This window comes from Nothoprocta perdicaria, unplaced genomic scaffold (genome assembly GCF_003342845.1).
Source record: "Nothoprocta perdicaria isolate Ctin4 unplaced genomic scaffold, notPer1 scaffold_0, whole genome shotgun sequence".
Classification (NCBI taxonomy): Eukaryota; Metazoa; Chordata; class Aves; order Tinamiformes; family Tinamidae; genus Nothoprocta; species Nothoprocta perdicaria.
In genome coordinates, this window is record NW_020454092.1 from 6,206,591 (window position 1) to 6,227,265 (window position 20,675).

A 20,675-nucleotide genomic window follows, 5' to 3' on the forward strand; every position below is an offset into this window, starting at 1 on the left:
CCCCCGCCCAAAGCCGCCGAGAGCAGGAGGGTCTCGCTCACCGAGAATAAACCTGAGCGCGGGGCGCTCGCCGGCGGGGGCTCTGCTTTCCGCCCCTCCGCCTCCCTTCCTGCTTGCTTTTTTGTCCAGTTTTCGCTTTTTTTGAAATTTTCTGAAGGAGAGACCTCCAGAAAAAAAAAAAAAAAGAAAAGAAAGAAGGGAGAAGGAGCAGCGCAGAGCGAGCGGCCGCCCCCGCGCCGCGCGGCGCAGCATCCCCGCCGCGATGCTGCTGCGGCTCGTGGTGCTGCTGGGCGCCTGCCCGGGGCTCTCGCGCTGCCTCGGCTCCTTCGTGCAGTGCGAGCCGTGCGACGGCAAGGCGCTCTCGCTGTGCCCGCCGCCGCCGCTGGGCTGCGAGCTCGTCAAGGAGCCGGGCTGCGGCTGCTGCCTCACGTGCGCGCTGCCCGCCGGGCAGCCCTGCGGCGTCTACACGGAGCGCTGCGCGCGCGGGCTGCGCTGCCTGCCGCGCCAGGGCGAGGAGAAGCCGCTGCACGCGCTGCTGCACGGCACCGCCGTCTGCCTCAGCGAGAAGAGCTACCGCGAGCAGGCCAAGACGGGTGAGTGGCGGCCCCGCAGCGGGCACCTTCCTTCCTTCTTTCCTTGCTTCCCGCCGCCCTTCCCGCCTTCCCGGCGCGCTCCCAGCTCGGCGCCTGCTTTCCCGTCTCTCGCGCGCGCCGCTGCTTTTGCCTCTTCCCCGCCGCTCTCCGCCCTGCCGCCCCTCGCCCGGCTGCTCTGCCATGCCTGCCGTGGCTTGTGTCATCTTTCCGGATCCCTTCCCGTCTTTCCGGCTGCGTTTCCACCCCCCACAGCTCCCGCCACTGTTCCATGCCCGCTGGCTGCTTTCCGGGTGCTCTTCCSCATCCCTCTCCCCTCCCCCAGCTGATTTTCCGTCTTTCCCGATGCATTTCCACCCCTCATCGCCCCATCTCAGTTTCCATCTTTCCCGATGCTCTTCCATGCCCCTGGCAGTTTCCCCAGCCCATCCCTGCATCCCTGCCCTGGCCGTTCCTCCTGTTGCATCAGTCAGCAGCCCTTTCCCATCACCTCCCTTCCCATGCCTGCCTTGCCGCATCCCACACGGAAAGCTTCACCCCCTCACCCCGCACTCCCCGGATGAACCTTTTAGTCCCAGCTGCATCCCAGCCCCATCCCCCCACRTTGCATCCTTTTAATCCCTGCTGCATCCCCCCCTCCCAAATTGCCTCCTTTTTGTCTCTCCTGTATCCCTACGTCCCCACCCAGTCCCTGATCCCTGACTCCTTTCTCTGCCCATACCCTCCGCCTCGCTCTGGGGACCAAGCTGGACTTTGCAGCGTGAGATAAAAGGGAGCTTTCCCTGCAGGGCCCCCCCTTTGCAGCCCTCTGCCCTGTCCCCAAGACCTCAGCCAGCCCCGGGATTTGTTGCTGGCAAATCCAGCCTCCCGCTTTCTCCTTGTGGCTGTCACAGCCCGCTGCTTTTCCCGGCTGGTTGCTGCTGGAGGTCTTTGTTGGGCAATGGATTTTAACCCTGGGAGGGGAAGAGAGCAGGTGCACTGGGGACAGGGAAGCCATGAGTGCAGAGATAATGAAGATGATGACAATCCACAAGAATATCCCAAAAGCCAGCAGGAAGGCTGGCCTGGTAGCACTGCAGCGAAGTGAAGATTGGGAAATCTTTGCACCTTTCACGTGACAAAAGCGTGAAAGAAAGCGCTCCTTCACTTGGGCGTTTGCTTAGCTCCCGTTTCTGCATCCTGTGAGGTTTGGAAGGATGCAGTCACTCTGCTTCTTCAAATACTTCTGGATTTCTGTCCCCATAAAAAGGGGAGGCTGGGAAGATGTCTCTGTGTCGGGGAAGCAGGGGAACTGATTTGAAAAAGCACCCCACTTTTTCTTCCTTTTTCAAGGAAAAAGTCATTTTTGCTTGTTAGCAAGCTCCTGCTTATMCTGGCGCAGTGGGAATCCGTTTCTCCTTTCCAACACCTAATAAATCTTGCTGCTTTTACTATTTTTCCTCTTTGCTGCTTGCAGGCAGTGGTCATGTTGTTATGTTTTATCCTGTAGAGCAAAACCAAATTCTGTGTCTGCATATATATATGTATGTGTGTGTGTGTGTGTGTGTGTGTATCACTTCTCCTCCTCCAAATGACAAAGTGGGTCCAACCTCTTTTAAATCTATCCAGAAACAACAAAGCTGAGCTTAGTCTGCTGAAAGGGAGCTGGAAGGGCTAAAAGTTTGGAGGGAAACCTGTGCAGGCTACCACGGGGTGTAGACGGTGAGACAGGAGCTGCCTTCCTGCGTTGGAGCCCAGCACGCTCTGCAATAACYCGCAGCAGAACTATGCCAAGTATCCCCGGGCGCATCCCCGCGGCGTTTAGTGACCCTGCGTGTGTGTGTGAGCACTCAGGAGCCTGGCAGCGTGGGGGAAAGTTGCTTGTGCTGCTAAAATGCAGCGGCTGCTGGGAGAGCTCGGCCACGAGGGAGCCCCATGCAGACAGAGCCCCGGCCTTGGCTCCCAGTGGGAATCTCCTTTGGTTCCACCTGCCCCGCTCTTCCTCAGGAATCTGGTTCTTTGGCAGGTGCCTTGGGTGAATCTTTTGGCTGGTCCCCTCAAAACCAGTTGGCTTTTGGTTATCTTGGGATAGTGAGCATTCTTTGGGTGGCTAAGGAGAGGAATAGGAAAGAGGTTGCAGGGTTTCTGCGCACCCGAACTCCCAAGAGCACCTGCCTTTCCAGCTTGGACTCCCCAAGCGCCGCAGGGGGCTCTTTTCAACGGGTTTGTCTGCAGCTGGGAAGGCTTTTGCAGGAAGCCCTGAGAGACCAGTGGGCTTCTCTGGTGATTTGTTAGATTGCAAAAAGAAATAAAAAACAAATCAGGAATTCCTGAGGATGGGAGAAGGAAAAACTCTCTTGGCATTTGGCTGGTAGCGTTTAAGAACAAAGTATATTTTCATAGGCATGTTACTAGGCAACGGGGCAAGGAAAGAAATGAAGTTTGACTTGAACTTTCTGGCCTCTGCCAGCTTGGCCAGCAACGCAGGGACTGTGTGCTGAGGAAGCTGGCCTGGCCGTACAATCTATCAATGACCAAAATTGGCCCGAAGCTGGGAACCGCTGAGAAAGAATCAGCACTCTGCAAAATAAACTGTGTGACAGTGGCAAGGCCCGAGATCAAACTGCATTTCTCTCTGTTTCTGCTCCTGCACTGGCTCGGTTTGAAGCACAGATGCTTTCCTCCTCAGAGCCGTGATGAGGATGCAATAAGCAGCAATGCAAGAGAGCCCAGGGCTGGGAGGCCAGACTTGGCTTCCTTGCAGGCCAGCTGTTTTATGTGGTGCCTCCAGGCACCGTGCCTCAGTTTCCCCATCTGCAAATTGRGCATGCACCTATTGAGAAATGCTGGAGCTGCTGTGCAAGATGTGCTCCTGGCTTGTGAAGAGGTCAGAAATGAAAACAAATTCAGGGTTTAAAAGGCTTTGGCCTTGCTCACTTTAGGTGGACTGATGTGTAGGTATCCACAGGGTGGTTCCTGTGTTCTTAAAGGACACAATAGACATACTGTCTTTTACCAAAAGCCAAACTTCACTGCTGCAGTTGACATTCCTGGTAAAAACCATGAATGAGCTACATTTATGGCACAGTCTTCAGGATTCTGTGTGTTTTGGGGATTTTTTGTTTTGTTTAAGTTTTGTTTGAAATAGACCACGTCTTTCCATCTTTCTTGCCCGTGCCCCGCCAGACTTCCTCCTGCTGAGACAGCAAGGTCAGGCTGAGCTCTGCGAGGAGAGGAGGGCACAAGCTCGAGCCTGCTGCCCTACAAAGGCGCATGGAAAAACAAAGGTTGTCAAATATTTCCTTCTTTCCTCTCATTCCTGCTCTCTTTCTAGAAAGCAAGCAAGACTTGGCAAGTTTCCTCGTGAAACCATGAGCCAAYGATAACCAGAAGGGAAGGAGGGGGGCACAGAATTAGCGCTAAGAAAATCGTCTCTGCTGCGTCAGCTGGAAGTAGGCGGAGGAGAAGTGCTGAGGGAGCCCAAGTTTCCTGCTTCTCATGTTCAGTGCAGTTCTTTATCGTTGCCTGGCATGTTCTCGCCGCTCTCTTTCTCTCTCTCATCACTCCCGCTCCCTGGCTGTCTGGGCGCGTGCGGCGCGGGCCGGGTTTTACAGGCACGGAGCAGCTGGGGGATGGTGTCTGGGACATGGAGGGGCAGGTGGGCAGCCCCGCGCCAAGGCCAGGGCAGGGGCCGTGGGAGCAGGACACGATGCACGCATCGGCCCGCAGGCACGTGGTGCTCGGGGAAAGATCCAGCCGGTGACGGGCAGCGAGTCTTTGTGTGGCACGTAGCAGAGCTACGGAGAGCTGCCGAGCTGTCCAGGTGAAAGCTGGGAGTGACTGGCCTGCAAAGCCGCGCATCCAAAACAGGAAAAACTCCATTTTTTCTTTTGATCTGAAGTTTCAAGAACAAGAAAAAAAATAATAAAAAAAGATGGTGAAATCTATCAGGTGCAAGAAAGTTGGCTTTCTGTGATGTTTGTCTACGGGGGAGGGAGGGATGGAGTGGTTCAAACAGGAAAGGAGGGGCCTTGGCTGGAAAGATTTTTCAGCAGCCTGGTTTCTAAGGAAGAAGCAAGAATATTAAGCAGTTGATCCAAATGAAATTCTTGCCTGGTGCTAGCAGAGTTCACTGGAGAAAAGACGTGGCTCTGTGCGTGTGTGCATGCGTGACAGACCAGATCCTGACCACATGAGCACCGCTGTAAAGCTGGACTCACTCCAGGTAAACCAAGGGAGSCCTTCCAGAGTTTGTAGACTGTAACTGAGAACAGAGGCTGACCTTAAATGGGAGCCTCAGCAAGTCTGAGGGGTGGATGCTGCAGGAAGCCCGTGCGCCTGCTCCTGTCGGTATTTAAGCGCAAGCATCCTGTGCTCGGATGACTGTTGTGGCTTTGGCCTTTCAATCACAGGAATACAGTTGCGTGTGACTGGAAGCATTTGCATGTCTGAGGTGTGAGTTGTCCCATCCCATCAGAATCAGAAGAAAAGGGTACGAGAGCTTGGGTAGTTTCAGTGCAAGCTGGCTTCAGGATACCCCCAACTCGCTTCTGTTGCCAAGTTTGGCATGTGTAAGTCAGTACAGCCAGGGAGGGAAGAGAGGAGAGGTGACGAACAGGCTGCATCCCTGTTCCTGGCAGCCTGTGCACATAGCACAGTGCTCTGCTTCCTCCTAACGTCCACTGGAAGTGTTACTCTCGCTCAATCAAAAGGCTTCTCATGCTTTTCAGTTGTGAGCATGCCCAACTGCATCCATAGGAGCAGCTGCAGGAATTGCTACGGTGGCTGTGGTTCCAGTGCTCCCATCCAAACTGTAAGAGCTGGGAGCAGCCTGGGAAGGGGAGGAGGAAGACTCGACCTCCACTGGGCTTGTTCCTCCTCTGCTTACTGGGATGAGCTGCTGATATTTGCAGCTCATTTCACCTGTGCTSTGTCACAGAGCAGATCTGATCTGTCTTCTACCAAGCACTTAGTAGTGCAAATTCAAGGTCAGACATAAATACAACTGGAATTTGTCTGGAACACACCTGTCCCTTAGCGTGGGCTGCAGAGCAGCAAGATTATCATGCAGAGGAAAGATATGCATGTGAACGTATGCACACATGTACCCATGTTCACACACCCCCGCACACCCACACAGACATTTCATGTGTGCAGACACACACGTGGAGCATTTTTGTGTCTGGGGGCAGAAGAGGATCCAGGCAGCACATGCAAATCTCTCTTTCCACTCAGTAGTTCTGCTTACAACTGGTGCATAGGTATCGACATAAAGATCAGATAATGCTTTAACGACCAACCTACCTATCATGTCCTGCTGAGGGTGGAGAAATAAGATACAGCAGCTGAGCATGTCAACAGGAGGCAAGAAGGGAGATAGAGGCAAGATACTCTTGACATCCCAGGCAGATGCATGGATCTGAACTCACACAGTGTTTGGAGATTAGTTGKTTTTTTTCTGGATAGTCTAAGCCAGTAGCAGTTAAATACCCTGGTGGCCTCAGTAGCTGGAGATATCCCGGTGAAGGTTTAGGCAGGTTTCAGCTTGCTGAGAGCAGACAATCTACCTCAGGCAAGGCAATATGTCACACGCAGGGCTGGAGGATGCCCATGGAGGCCATGGTGCCTGGCCACATTGGTGGAGGACAAGATGCAGGGTACAAAGGTGAGTGAGGAGCTTGGCACCTTCTCTTCGCTCAGCCTGGCACAGACAGTGTTTGGAAAAACTAGGGACACGCACAGAGATGGGGAAAGATGGCAACTTGAAATGTGGCAGGTCAAAGACAAGAAAAGCAACCTCTGGCATTGAGGGAGAAGAATCATCAGGACCTGCATATGTGGTGCATTTAGAGGTCAAAGATGATCCAAAGAGTTTGGCCTGGATGAATTGCTGGCAGTCTAAGTAATGACCACATAGGTCATTATGTAAGATTTTTTGCAGATTTTGTAAGATTTTTAGATATGTAGATCATGTAAGATTGTTTTGCAGGTAGAAAAACCCATATTAACTCTTCATCCTCAGGACAAGCCTGGCAAAATGCWTGAAGCAGCTCTGCCAGTGAGGGGGGAAAAGGGATAAACTGCCCCCCAGCCCTGGGGTCTCCTGAGGTTGGGACCCAACAGACCCATTTAGTGAGAGCCTTGATGCCGGGGTCTGCAGCGGGATGGAGCACAGAGATCCAGCGGAGAGCAGACCAGGCTGACTTGTCCTGAGCGCCGGGCCTGCCGCTGTCACCGGGCAGGGGTCACGTCTGCTCCATCGGCCCAGCCAGGGAGCGTTTCACTGCACCTCTCCCCACTTCCCCCCACAAGAAACTCTCTTTATTCCTTCAGCTGTGTAGCCAAGGCAACTCTCAGCAAGATGTTGTGTTTGAAGTRGTTCTTTGATGCTAGTGATCTAAGGGGACCCCTTAGTGTTTATGTCAATCCACTGGCTCGCAGTTAATCCCAGTAGGAGCAGGCATAATGGGTCTGCAGAAATTTAGGACTSTTGATCATTTGATGTGGACACATTTACTCCCAATGAAGCCATTTCTCAGCATGTTTTGGTGTTTCTCCTGGCTGTTTGGAATGTTTCCACAACAAATGCTAACTATCCATCCRTCCCTACCCTATGGTAAGGCCTTTTAGGCCACATCTGCCTAAAGTTAAACCTGCAGAAAGGTCTAAGCTTTCCATCGGTGCAGAGAGACTCCAGTCAGCAGGTTAAACTTGAAGAGGCATCTTAAATTTATGCTTGTGGAGTCAGTGGGCAAGTCTTGACAGTCTTTGCATAGAGCCTTGTTCTCTTTGTTGTCCAAACCCCTGTCCTCTTCACAGCACTTTTCCTCATGCCCACAGTCCCTGTGAAACTGCTTCTTTTACGCAAAGTATAAAAATGCCTTTTCAACACCACCTCTGTGAACTCACGGGTTGTTTCCTAATTCTTCTTAGTCTAGAAGGGCTAATAAGATGCTGTGCAAGTTTCTGTAGGCCCTGAGGTCCAKAGCATCATAGGCCTTTGGACAACTAATTCCCTCAGTGTAAGCCAGTTGCTTCAGTCATCTMAAGACTGCAAGGTCAAAAACCCAAAGATACTGTTGACTGCAGTAGGATTCGAAAGCTGTTAGCACCTGCCTGCCTGTAGGACTGTTATTGCAGCATCTGGTTTATTTTCTTGTTGGATRGGCACAACTAGTCCACTCTTGGTCCACTGTTATGTTGATAGAGATAACTGGTCTGGTTGCTTTTTAAAGGCAAGAAGATAATCCTGACAGGTATTTAAGGAAATGWTTCCCCCAGCTAAACATGAAAGTGAAAGCACCTTAAAGGTAACTTTGAGGGCAAAGTAGTAGTTCTTTCTTTATAAAACCAGTAGAAGTACTTTCTGTTTTCAGGTTCAGGTGGGATTCATCCTCTAAAGTTCCAGCTTGGGCAAATTACTGCCTAACGATATTTTTAGAGTGTGAATATCAGGCTTGTGCTTGTTTGTGGTACTGTCTACATGACTTCTACTTACTTCCTGACAGGAGGACTTTCTGAGAAAGTTGAAGGGAGTCCTGAGGGCAGAGGTGAAAATTTCATTGCTTGGAGCTCTTAAAAGTCAGGTTGGGTGCACATGTGACAATGCGTCATCTGCTGCTGACAAAGCGATGAGCAATGGGTGAGCTAACAGGTCTTTTCCATCTGGTTTAAGGCAGAGCTTTGAAAGCCAGGGTGAAGGCATAGAAATGAATCCAGGATAGTCTGGGAAATTAATCCAGGCTAGGAGTTGCAATCACAGTTGCATACTTGAAATATCTTCAGCATTTGACCAGTTCTTCTCCAACACGTGTCAGAGGTGCATCTCCAGACTGTACCAGGTTTGCCTTCATCTCTTGCAGGGGCACAAGTGGCTCAGCTTTCTTAGCTCTCTCAATTACTGGCCTCTCTGTTAAGGATGATGACAGACATCCCCATTAATGTAAGCAGGGATGGATCTTGTGATGGAAATCTCCAGCTCTCAGTGGGAGCGATCTCTCCCAGACTCAGTTCTGGTAAGCCTGTTGCAAAGAGCTTCTGCCCTTTGCACTCTAACCCTTACCAAAAGGTGAAGCCACCCTAGGCCATAAGCAGTCCAGAAAGCTTAGTATAAACATCAGTAGCTGTGTCTTTGGTAGGACACCTTCCCCTTTTAATTACATGCTGTTCTCAGGGTAAAATGCTATAGTGCATCCACAGCGATATCCCAGCCTTTAATGGCCTTTGGGAACACTCCTCCTGGATATGGCTGCATTAAGGCCTTAGCACCTGGCTCTGTTACAACTTGACATGTTTGGGTTTCTGTGGTTAAAATACTGTCAGTTTTCTGGCAGCATCCACTTTCAAGCYCAGGTTTCTTAAAATGTATAATGAAACTCACCTTCAGTTGAGTTTTAGAGAAATGCTCCACATAGACAATGCAAAACTATCTACTCATCTTTCCTGGTCACATTTCCTCAGTGACTGCTGTTGAACTACCTGCATGCTGAAGGGTTRTCCTTGTCTCCTTCTTTTCCATGTAATAATGATACTTGTTAGATATTTTGAGGTTCTCTTCCACCCCTTTCTCACACTTTCTTCTTAAAGATGCAGCATGACTTTTTTCAGGTGATCTCTTCCCACCTGATGCTCAGCTGCTGGGCACTTCAGACCCTTTTGTTTCATTCAGAAGACCTGAAGGTGTGTTTCTTTTCCATTAAGAGTTTTTTTCTCTTTTTGCCACAGATGAGCCCTGCCAAGACACTGCTGGTACACAATTCTGTCGTGTTTGCAAGGAGCTACTCCTGGGTTTACTCACCTTGGCTTTCAATTAGGCAAAGACAGATGTACAGTCTTTTTCTGTGAGTCTCGATTCTGTGGCAATGTGGCTTTTTTTTTTTTTTTTTTTTTTTTTTTTTTTGCCTTTTGTGTTAAAACTGATATGGATTTGTTAGAAAAGGTGTAAGGCTAAGGAAGTCTGAATTATTTCCTTCTTTCCAGGAAGGAAAAATGTGTTTTGGTCACTATGGTATTGCAGGATGACTTATTTAGATTTCTCCAGGTCATTTTTCAATTCAGCTCTCAGCTTCTTCTGCATTTTCAGCATATGGAATGGGGAACATCTGTAATCTGCAGATGATGGGAAGGAAATACGTTTTATCTTCTTATCATCAGTGAATCAGCAACAGGAGCTTSTTGGTGTAAATCTGATCTCAAAATTCTTCCTTCCCTTCCACTTGCCAGTTCAGTTCCCTGGAAGATAATTTTGTTCAGGAAATGTTAGACTGATACAAGCAACTATCCAGAGACAAAGTGCCTGCAGTATTGCAAGATGTTGCACATCAGCATCAGTTCTCTGAAATGGAAATTACTTACAGGAGGGAGAGACTCCAGAAAGGGTCCTAAATGTCTTGCTGGTTGGACATTTGGGGTTCTGTTGTGCTCAGAAATGGTTGTATGTGGGTACCCCAAGTCTCTGTCTATACTGCAGGGTGACCACGGCTGCAGCCCCTCTCCTAGGACTTTTGTGTGCCTGCAAATGCATCGCAAMCCCCCTGGTCTGTGTTAAGAACTGACCTGCGAGTTCAGTGGAGAGAAAGCCCCAGATCGTACGCCCTAGATCATCAGGAGCAGCCCTGCCTACCAGCTGATACTCATGCCTGGCTCTTCCAAGCCCAGTGTGGGTGCTTGGTGCCTGCAGAGCAAACAACTAGCAATATGTGGGAAAAGAGCCTGTGTCAATGAGCTCCCCATATCTAAAGCTGCTATTCTCTTTGCACTGGAGAGTCACTTCCAGGGGCTTATTTTAAGGCTGCAGAAAGGAAAGACAGCTCAGGAAAGTATCATTTGATGTGCAGCAGTGCAAGTCCTTTCTTACGCTTCCAGTTCTCATAGTCWTACCTCTCTCACCTCTGTGGCATTTGCTGGCAGCGTGAAGAAGTGGCACTGACCCAGAGATCTGTTCCTATAGATAGGTCCTGTGCCTCCAGAGCAGACTGAAAGGTGCTAAATGAGCTTCTTCCCCTGAGAGCTCCTTTCCCATATGTTGGACTTCATTTCTCYCCCATCTGTCTCTGTGTGACGGCATGAAGGTCATCAGGACAATCGTCTGCCTTTCCCATGAATCCTGTGCGAACCTGGGGGCAGCCCAAATGCCTCATGTTCATGTTCTACAAGTGAGCCSTGGCTGCTCTGTTAGAATCTGCATTTATAGGTTTCTGCTGAGGAGACATTAATGTACTGAGAAGGAGTTGGTGCGCTGGGTTCGTTCAGCAAAGCKCAGCCAATAACTTAAGAGACAAAGGCCACAGCATTGCACAGCCCCTGCCATCCATCCCCACTTTCCAAGCCTGGTGAGGCCCTTCTCAGCTCTTCCCGAGTGTCCTGCTTGGTCTTCACTTTATAGAACAGAGGTAAGTCCTGACCGAGGGTTCAGTCCTGCCAGTCCTCTGGCTGTTGTACCATCTCTTCTCTGGACCTGGCCCCACTGATCCAAAGCTTTCCGTAAAAGCACACCCCCATGGGACTAGAGAGTGAACTCTTAGTAACTCTCACCCTGCTGTTGCAGGAGTCTGTTGTATTGGAACTGTTGTATCCCCAAGCTCCTTTTTGGGAACTCATAGAGCCCGAGTGAGTTTTGGGCTATGGGCTATGGACTATTTGAATTCTGCTGCTACAGCCTTGGTGGGGGACTGTGCATATTGAGACAGAGCAGGCATCCTTTGAGCACTTCACAATCCTGTGTCAGCTAAAGCCTTCCTTGGAGCCACCCACAGATTATAAACATTTCAGCCTTTGGCAGCAAATGAGGTACCTAATTCCCAGTGGAGGAAATACATCCCAGTGGTTTTCTTAGCACCTGTAAAACTGTTTGGTTTTACACTGCTTCTCAAGAGCTTTATCACAGGCCGTGAGGAGACCAGTGCAGAAAAGAGATGGTGAGGGTTGTCTTGCTTAATGTCAGCCCTTCTGAAACTGTTAGAGTCACTGGAGGAGAAACTGGGACCTCCAATGATATGGGACCTTCCACTGCAAGATCAGTGCCTAAGCCAAATGATGGAGTACATCACAATTTGGAGGGCACAATTATCTCTCCAAACAGAAATGCAGTTCAACCATCTTGTAAAGAGCAAAAGCCTTTATTTTAGCAGATGGGTGTTATTTGACGTTGATCTGCCATAAATGCCTGTTGCGTATTACTGGGACTTAGGGGCGGTGGGGTTGCAGTCAGCAGCRGTCGTCCCTTCCAAGCAGGGCTGCTGTTTTTCTGTCCTCTCCGTGTGCGGTGTCTCCTCCCAGTCTCTCATCGCCTGTGAGCATCACCAGGCTGCTCTGCTGCCAGTCCCCGCCAGCCCGGCCGCTCTGGCCTGCCGCTGGATCCCCACCAGAGCACAAAAGTTCGTCGAAAGTCCAAGGCCCGTCGCTCTCCTGGAGCCCCCGCCCTGGCTGAGCAGGGAAGCGGCCGCATCCCGAATCCCAGGCCCTGGCCGCTTCTCCTTCCGTGTTTGCCAAACAGCCTCGAGCTGGACAGTGGCCGCGGCCGCCTGACATCACTGCCTGATATCAGCGGGGCGGTGGTGCTGAGGAGCGGTGCCCCCTGCCCCGGGCGTCACCCTGAGCCCCCTCGGCACCCACCCCCAGCACCCTCCTTGCTCCATCGCCACAAGCAGGACGCCGAGGGGGCATTCGCCGGCTTATGCCTGCCTGCTGTGGAAATGGAAACGAATTTTTCTTCATTAGGACATTATGAAAAGCTCCCTTCTGCCYGGGCTGATCCTCGTGTCCCCTGGGGAGCCCAGGAATGTTTTTGCTCAGTTGTGAGCTCCAGCTGCCAAAGGGCGCGAGTTGAGATGACCCTCCTCTCTCTGCAGCCCTCCCCTGCCTGCATTCTCTSTTCCCTGCCTACATTTCAGGAATGCAAACACGGCCTCTCTCCCTGTGCGCTGACAAGGCTGGAGGGGATTGGGGATTGGGGATGGGGGAGATTTTTATTTTGCCCTTATGGTCAGAGGTTCGAGTCCAGGCTGGGGAGAAACTTGCCTGCCCATCCCAGGAAGTTTCAGCATCAGTCAGGGACTAGGGGGATGTTCAGAGCGGGTTCTTTCTAGCCAGTGACCTGAGAACAGACTTCCTGGAGAAGACCCAGTCTTAGGAAAAACAGGTACATTTCTAAGAAGATTTGCAAGGGGAAGACTGTTTTCAGGGACAGCACCAACATTTCTTCTCTCCCTATCATATGGAGTTTGGGGAATTTGCTTTCTGGTGCCCAGCAAGAATCAGTACTTTAAGGATGAGTGAGAAAGGCARAATGTGAGGAATCTGTCCCTCAGACAGGTACAGGGCGGGAAAACAGCATTGCTTTTCAGTGATTATTCATGCTGCCTGCATGTGTGTGTTCAACTCATCAGGAAAATGCATGAAGCCAACTTGAGGCTGGGCAGATAACGGAGCTGCCATAGGGAGGATTCTGCAGCTGCTGGTGGCGGGGAGTTCTTGTTATAGTGAAACTAGGAGAGAGCGTGCGGATCTGGTTTTAATTAGTGCTTTGGGGTCCCAATTTCAATGGGAAGTCTTTCTTTGAGTCCATGTGGAATAATTCCTGCCTTTCCGTCAGCCTTTCCCATAAATCCTGTCCCTTCCCTGGCGCCAACATTGGCTGCATATGTCTCTGACCCTGAAATGTTGTCCTTCCCCGCAAAAAGAAAGCCTAGGTGTCAAAGATCACCCGGCAAGGTTTGGAAAACACRGAGATGGGACAGAAACTAAGATCTTCCAAAGGTAGCTACTGCCAGAGCCTCCAATMACAAAGAGCCTTTTGGAAAAGAAGAATGGGGTCACTTGCCAAGTCCTGCACTTGAGAATACTCCCTTTATGGGAACACTGTGAGGTGACACTTTTTCCAAAAGGTAAATCCTCCTCCACTGGAGGGCAGAGACACTGCACGCAGCTACATTGCACTGTTTAAGGGTGACGCTTTTTGCTCTAGAAGTGGCTATGTTTCAGCCCTAGGTAACGTAAGCCTTGATTTCCATCTTGCAATGAACACCTCAGAAGGGAGATGGCCCAGTTTTAGGGCAGAGGAGGGACTGGGCAACTTCTCAAGGTCTCTGCTGGTAACAGTTACTATCTCTGTGCTAKAAGTTTTCCTGAGATCCCCATTGCATCCTCAGTATCTTTCTGCTCAAAGCTGTGCTATGTCAGTACTCACACTATAAATAATAGTAATGGCAATAATCAAAAAGACTGTATATCAATGTCATGTGTGTTGGCTTTGCTTGTTCTTAGCTGAACAAGGCTTTTTTTTTCGAGTTTTTGAGCAGAGCAGCAAGTCCTCTAGCAGCCTGTGGGTGTAAGGAGCATGGATGATTAGCAGCAGCAGTCAATAGATACTTTTCCTGCCTCTCTGTCAGAACCCAGTGTAAGCTGCAATGAAAAAATCRAGCCTCGCAGTCAGCTAGAAGAGCTTCCCAATTTCCTTCCCTATGCTTTGTCCCTCATCCCTTTATAGGAGAGCCCCCTTCCAAGGGTTTCCTTTCTCCCCTGCTGCCCCTTCCCGCAGCTCATTTGCTTGCCTGCATGGGCAAGCTGCGCTCCATGAGCGTCCCCTGCTCCGTGCTGTTATCTCCACTACAAGCCCAGCCTCATTTCTTATGTGCTGCTAATTTGGGAGCTAGAAGAAGGCAGGTTTGCATTGGCAGAGAAGGAGGGAAGACTGATGGATGGGGTGGCTTGGGGGACCCCAAGCCCAGCCTCTCCCCTTGGCCACCTTCAAGGCCATCACACTGAGCCTGTGCGACAGGCCTGTGCTGCCATCTGCCGCCGAGCAGCGTGTCCCCGAGCTGGGCAGGACCCTCCTGGCATCCCCGGCAGCTCCTTCAGGCATCCCTGGGCTGCGTGCAGGGCCCGAGCCCTTCACTGCCCCTCAGGCTGCAGAGACCCCGCAGGCTGCATCGGCGCTCTAGGGAGAAATCAGTCCATAGGGAAAATACTTGAAGGCCTTTGCGGGGATTAATGAGCTCTCATTTTCAGCCCTGGAGCTTTTTCTTGCAAACATGCAGTTTTGTTTGCAAGAAGGGGTAAAATTGCTGGGGTTTTACTCCAGCTGGAACTGGGYTGGATTCACTGATTCCAAGAGACACTATGGACATGCAGGGAGACATTCCTGCCCACAGACTCAACCCACAGCTTCCAGCCTTTCTCTGGTGCTTTTCCTTGTACTATCGAGGCATTGCCGCTGTTCCTGCCTGCTGGCCCCAGGACCAACCTGACATTATCGCAGGCCAGCTGAGGACCAATTACTGGAAGACCTGGAGCCTTGAGAGCTTAAAACTGTATTCAAATTTAGTCCAGAAATAACCCTCTTTCACTTCAGTGGCTGTATTAAAGGTCACAAGTCAGCTAAGTTTAGACTGTCACCAGCTCTGTCCTATATATAACCGTGCAGAACTCCTGATCGCATCCTGTCGGTACAGGTTACGCTGGGCTGATCGGAGAGCCATATAAAAAGGCAAGTGGGTGCAGTTTAAATACACTCCTGCCTTCCCTTTGGCCCTGACGGTTGCAATCACAGGAGTGCTCTGCAAGGTTGGCCTGCGCTTGGCCGACTGCTCGGTCAGCATGTGCCAGTGAACAGGGCTGGTTTAGTCCCAYGGGCATGGGGCACCCTAGCACAGGGGCTGCACACGGAGGGCCCTGGAGATTGCAACGTTTCTCAGTTGTGCCTTTGGCATCGCTGGCAGAGCGTTTGTCTGAGCATGTGGTGGCTTTGCTGTGTTGATGATTGACCTTGAATATGGAATCATTCATCTTTAAGTGTCCCTAGCTTTTACTTCAGCACCTGCAAGTGGGTGTAGGATATGAATTTGCCACTTAACTCTCCTGCTGTTGCTGAAGAGGGGCTTTTTCACTACGTTTTGTATGTCCTGTGGTCCTTCCTGGGTGTAGGATAATCCTCCTAATGGTCCTTCTCTGTTGACACATTGTAAATGATAGTGGCTTGTAAATAGGAGCCCATCCAAGACTCCTGACTCCTCTGTGCTCCCGGAGGCCTTCCTCTTCTATGTTTGGGGTCACATGAAAGCCACACCACATCCCACACAGTGGGATAAAAGCCAGGGTCTTAGCAGCTGGGAAAAGTGCTTTCAAGGAGGGTATCTTTGGACATGAGGGCTGTGTGTGGTGCACCCGCTGGCTACCACAGTCTCTCTCTGCCAGCTGATGGGTGGGCTGTAGCTCAGCTGGATCGTTTTCTTCCTGCTGGAGCCTTGCTGGGTTGTATCAGGAGTGACATCGTCAGCTTTGTGAGAAGGGAGATGTTGGACAATGTGCTGAATTAAATTTTTGTGGATCTTGATCATTCATTTCCTCCCTGGCTAGTGCAAAGATGTTTGCTCAGATGGGACAAGATGGTCTCTATGCAAAAGAAAGCATGGTAAGCTTTGGGAGAACTAATCATTTGGCATCTCTTCCCCCCCACCAGAAAGGGAATCCCGAGAGCACGAGGAGCCGACCACGTCAGAGATGACAGAAGAGACCTACCCACCCAAGGCCTACCGGCCCAAGCCTGGGCGCCTCTCCGAGCTCAAAGCTGAGGCCCTGAAGAAGGACCGTCGGAAGAAGCTGACCCTGGCCAAGTTTGTGGGCATGGCAGAGAACACAGCGCACCCCCGTGTTGTCATCCCCGAGCTCCGGCAAGAGTTTGAGCTGGTGAGCATCTGTTGTGGTGGGGGGGCTGCAAGAGGGCTTGGGCCTCTTCAAGACTGGCAGCTGGGAGGGGAGCCAGGGGCATTAGCAGCGTGGTGCTTGTTCTGGGCTGTCTGGGCACCTCCGGGCTCACTGCACTTCCATGTCCTCACTCGGCAGGGCCCTTGCCGCAGGCACATGGAGGCCTCCCTGCAGGAGCTCAAAAGCAGCCAACGGATGGTCCCTCGGGCTGTTCACCTCCCAAACTGCGACAGAAAGGGCTTCTACAAGCGGAAGCAGGTAAGAACTCTGCCATGCCCTCCTCAARAGCAGGACAGAGAGGGGCATGGGGCAGAGACCCGCCATGCAACTGCAACTGCTGAAAATGGAAAAGATGGAGTTTTTCCTCTGCTAGGTTCATGGGAGGGTTGCTGGAAGCCTGACATGGGAGAGTTGGTTGCAGGTGGTCCTGCTAACATCTYGAAACCAAGTCTTGCCTGAAAAGAACATGTTGAAGGCTTGGAGGGTTGGGGGAAGGAAAACTTGGAGAGCTTCAGGCTTGGGAAGCAGCGAGGATAGAGATGTGGTCAAAGCAGAGAGAAGATCTAGGTCCTTCCTCAGGGCTTCATGGGTGAAAAAGGCAAACCACAGGGCTGCCCCTTATCCCCAGCAAGAGAGTTACACAGAGGTTGTGTCAAGTTCTTGATCTCTCCCCTTGGATGTCTCCTCAGTGCAAGCCATCCCGAGGCCGGAAGCGTGGCTTGTGTTGGTGCGTGGACAAATACGGCATGAAGCTGCCGGGGACTGATTACCTGAGCGGAGACCTGCAGTGCCATGCGTTCGACAGCAGCAACGTGGAGTGAACGTGCACCCTGTCCCTCTGCCCCGTCACTATCCCAGGCTCCCTTCCACCCTCCCCTCCGCACCTCCCTGCGCCCCAGGACTCCGATTCCTTTCATCTCATGTAAGAAAGAAAAAGAAAAAAGAAAAGAAAAGAAAAGAAAAGAAAAGAAAAGAAAAGAAAAGAAAAGAAAAGAAAAGAAAAGAAAAGAAAAGAAAAGAAAAGAAAAGAAAAGAAAAGAAAAGAAAAGAGAAAAGGAGGAAAGAGAAGAGAAAAATAAACCCTGAAGAAACTGAGGACTCAGAATCTACAGCAGCGTCTTGACAACAAGGACTTAGCAAGGAAAGGACAGAGCCAGAGACAAAACACCTTCGGCCACTGCCATCCCGTGGCTGCCTGTGCCTCTCCCCAATGCCACCTGCACCTTTCTGCTGCAGAGCAGAGGCCATGCTGATGTAGGAAGCTCTCTGGGTTGGTGATTTGCTAGTATGGGTTGTGGGGTGCTTTTTTGGTTTTTTTTTTTTTTTGATTAGCTAGTCATTTTCTAACTGGTGTTGAGAGGAAACCTTGTGGCGAACAGCATTTCCTTCCTCTCCTGACGCCAGTCTGCTGGAGTTTCCTGCCCACATCACTGGGACTCCCTCAAGTCCATGTGATTTCCATCTCAAACGATTGCCCCAGATCCAGACAGATTCCAGCAGCGCCACAGACCAGGCAGCAGTGTAATGGGAGGAGGAGTCGAATGGTTTGCTTTGAGTCTGGAGATGAGCCGGGGAGGGAAAAACAGCTCCTGCAACAGCACAAGTACCTGACACAAAATATTTGTGGACTTGAAAAAGAAGCAATTCAAAAAGGAAACATATACTTCTCAATCCAGTCCCTCTTGAACGGGAGGTCAGAGAACTTATTTGTGGACAAGCTGGACTCTGAAAGTTATCCATCCAGGTGTGGAAGCATTGGTTGAGTGCATGTGTTTGTGTGTGTGTGCACCAGTGTGTGTGTGCACAGATGTGGCTTTGCCTCCTTGCAAAGCTGGCCTCAAAACCTGCAATCTTCAGGGCTTAACTGTACGGAAGGGGAGAGATGCCCCCCAAAAGAAATCCGCTGGACTAAGCACAGGAGCAAGCTTAGGAGGTGCATCAGTGTCTGCGGGATCAGGGCCCTGCGAACGGCGAAGCATCGAGCCCATTCCACAAATAGGCATCAAGATCTCAACTGCAGCATGTATTTGTGGGGACAAGGGGATCGGGGCCAAAAATCTTCACCACCCTTTGCCACTACAAGGAAGACCAGCTATGGAGCTTTTTTATTATTATTATTCTTTTCACAGACAAGAAAAAAATGATTTGCTCCAAGGGAAAAAAAAAAAAAAACTTTGTTTTGTCTTAGATTTTTTTTAAAGGTTGATTTCCAGCCTTTCCCATGGGTTGGAAAATGTCGTCTCCATCCTTTTATATTGTGATCCTGCTTACACGTTTGCCACAGACGATTCCCCTTGGCCCCATCTCCCATCCTGTAATCATGCCCTTGCAACCGGACCCTCAAGCTTAATCCAGGATCCAGATACTTGTTTAGTGACAGCAGCAACCGCAGCACAGAGACCCACTGACTCAGGCCTGCTTAGACAGCCATTAATTGCCGTCCTGCTTTTTGTTGTTTTTATTTTTTATGTTCAGTTTTGGGACTGCTTCCTCTCATTTCCCCATGACAAGGGTCTCTGCTAAGTTTGTGTTTGGAGGAGATCCTGCAGCAGAAAAGAAACAAAAAAAAAAAAAAAAAAAGAAAAAAAGAAAAAAAAAAAAAGGAAAGGAAAAAAAAAGAAAGAGCAATGCCCTGCTTTGGAGATGTGTTGGACGTGTGGGTTGCCATTTTGGGACACAAACTTGCACTCACTGGGAACTGTTGTGATGCGACAAGGCTTRAGAGCAACGCCGGAAGACGTGGGCAGGACATGTCCTGAAGACCATGTCCCGGAAGGATGCAAAGTGCAAGGTGGTTTTCACCCGTCCACCTCGCACGGCTGCYGCAGAAGGACGCGCTGTTGCTGCACACCGGGACGGGCAAGGAARGCAAGGGGTGGTTGCCACAGGGCCAGAACCAGCATCACTCAACACGTTGGGGAAGCAACAGGGCACTCCACAGAGCATGGCACTGTCTGCCTTTGTTCTGGAGCAGAGGAAGGGTCTCTGCTTCTTCCAAAGCCCTTTTAGCCTCCTGGATCTGGATAAAAAGGCCCTGGTTAACTGAGTCCCTTGCCAGCATGGCCAGGATAAGGGGACTTGTGCACCAAGRAGCTCTGGCGAAGGGTCATGTCCATTGCTTGGCCATGTGCCCTCAGCAGCCTCCCATGGGACAGCTTTGGCTCCCTCGAGTGGGGCACACTGAGCATCCCTCCTGCTCGTCAGGCCCCGGATCAGGTGGGCCATGGACCACCAGCACCTCCCTATGGGAGCATGGCCCAAGCAAGATGCTTTCTCCAGGTCAGTTCTGCCCAAGGAATGGCAGGACCAGAAGTTAAGGAGAGCTTCTCATTTCCCACACACGTCTTCACCTCCTTGGTGTGGAGCAACAGGACTGTGGGTGGCTGCAGCTGGCCGTGTATGTCCACCACTGTGGGRCCTTGGTTGCTTTTTGTAGAGTCATGTTGAGTTCGAGTTTACCTTAGAGACTTAAAGGAGTCCCTGTCTGCAATGGAACAGAGAGCATTGGGAGCTGTCTTGAAGACCTCCTTCCTTGCCAAAAAGAAGAGGAGCGAAACCAAATGCAGATTTGCCTGCCCTCAAAATGCAGGAGCAGGGCAGCCCCCGCACACCTTGCTAAAGGGGAGCATCACCAGTGTGTTCTGGCAGGGGAGAAGAACCCTGCCAGGCTTCGTTGGGCTGACGGAGCTAGGTCTGTGCCACCAGGCTGGGTTGGGGGCCTTTAATGAATTGGTGATGGTGGGATGTAGAACGGCAGTGAAGAAGGCAGATGGAGGAGGAGCCCCTGAAAACCCCAAGGGAGCTGTGGGCCACAGAGCTACCATCGCAAACACTTCCCGTCTCCTGCGCTTGCTGATCCCATGCAAAACCTCCTGACTGTAATTGGCCAGTACCACCTTCCTCCAATACTCTTCCCTTCTTTCTTTCTTTCTCCTCCTTCTCTCTCTTACCTTTTTTTTTTTTAATTGTTGTTGTTTATTTTGTTGTTTGATTTCCCAAAACTTGAAAGCCTTTGGCTGCAGAGAAAGGAGCTGTACTGCCCACGGGCCATGGGCTCGTGGGATGGGAGCGGAGGGCTGGGAGGCAGCAGCTCCCCTCTGACCGTGTTTTGGGGCCAGAGCTCGGAGGGGAGTGTTTCAGCCCATGGTGGCTTGCAGGCCCGTGCAGGTGGCCACACAGCCCAGCCATGGGCCTGGCGGTGGCCTCCTGGCATGGACCATTGTGACACCTGCGACGACATGGGAGGAGGGGGACACAGGGTGACACCCTGCCTGTAACAGGGCTACCCTGGCTATGGGGAGACTAGGGGCCCTGCCTGTCACCCCCACGCTGACGCCTGCCTCCAGTGACACTGCCTCCAGTGACACTGCCTCCAGTGACATTCTCACTGCTCCCCCAGGCTCT

At 51.2% G+C, this 20,675-nt stretch overlaps 1 protein-coding gene across 1 annotated transcript; it reads left to right on the top strand.

Annotated features, from left to right (window-relative positions):
• Window positions 1-248: 248 nt before the first annotated feature.
• IGFBP5 (insulin like growth factor binding protein 5) lies at window positions 249-17,263 on the top strand. Its single transcript, XM_026035134.1, has 4 exons — window positions 249-593; window positions 16,027-16,253; window positions 16,410-16,529; window positions 16,961-17,263. Exons 1-4 carry the CDS (start codon window positions 263-265, stop codon window positions 17,090-17,092), a joined length of 810 nt encoding a protein of 269 aa, XP_025890919.1. The 5' UTR covers window positions 249-262; the 3' UTR covers window positions 17,093-17,263.
• The last annotated feature ends 3,412 nt before the right edge of the window (window positions 17,264-20,675 follow it).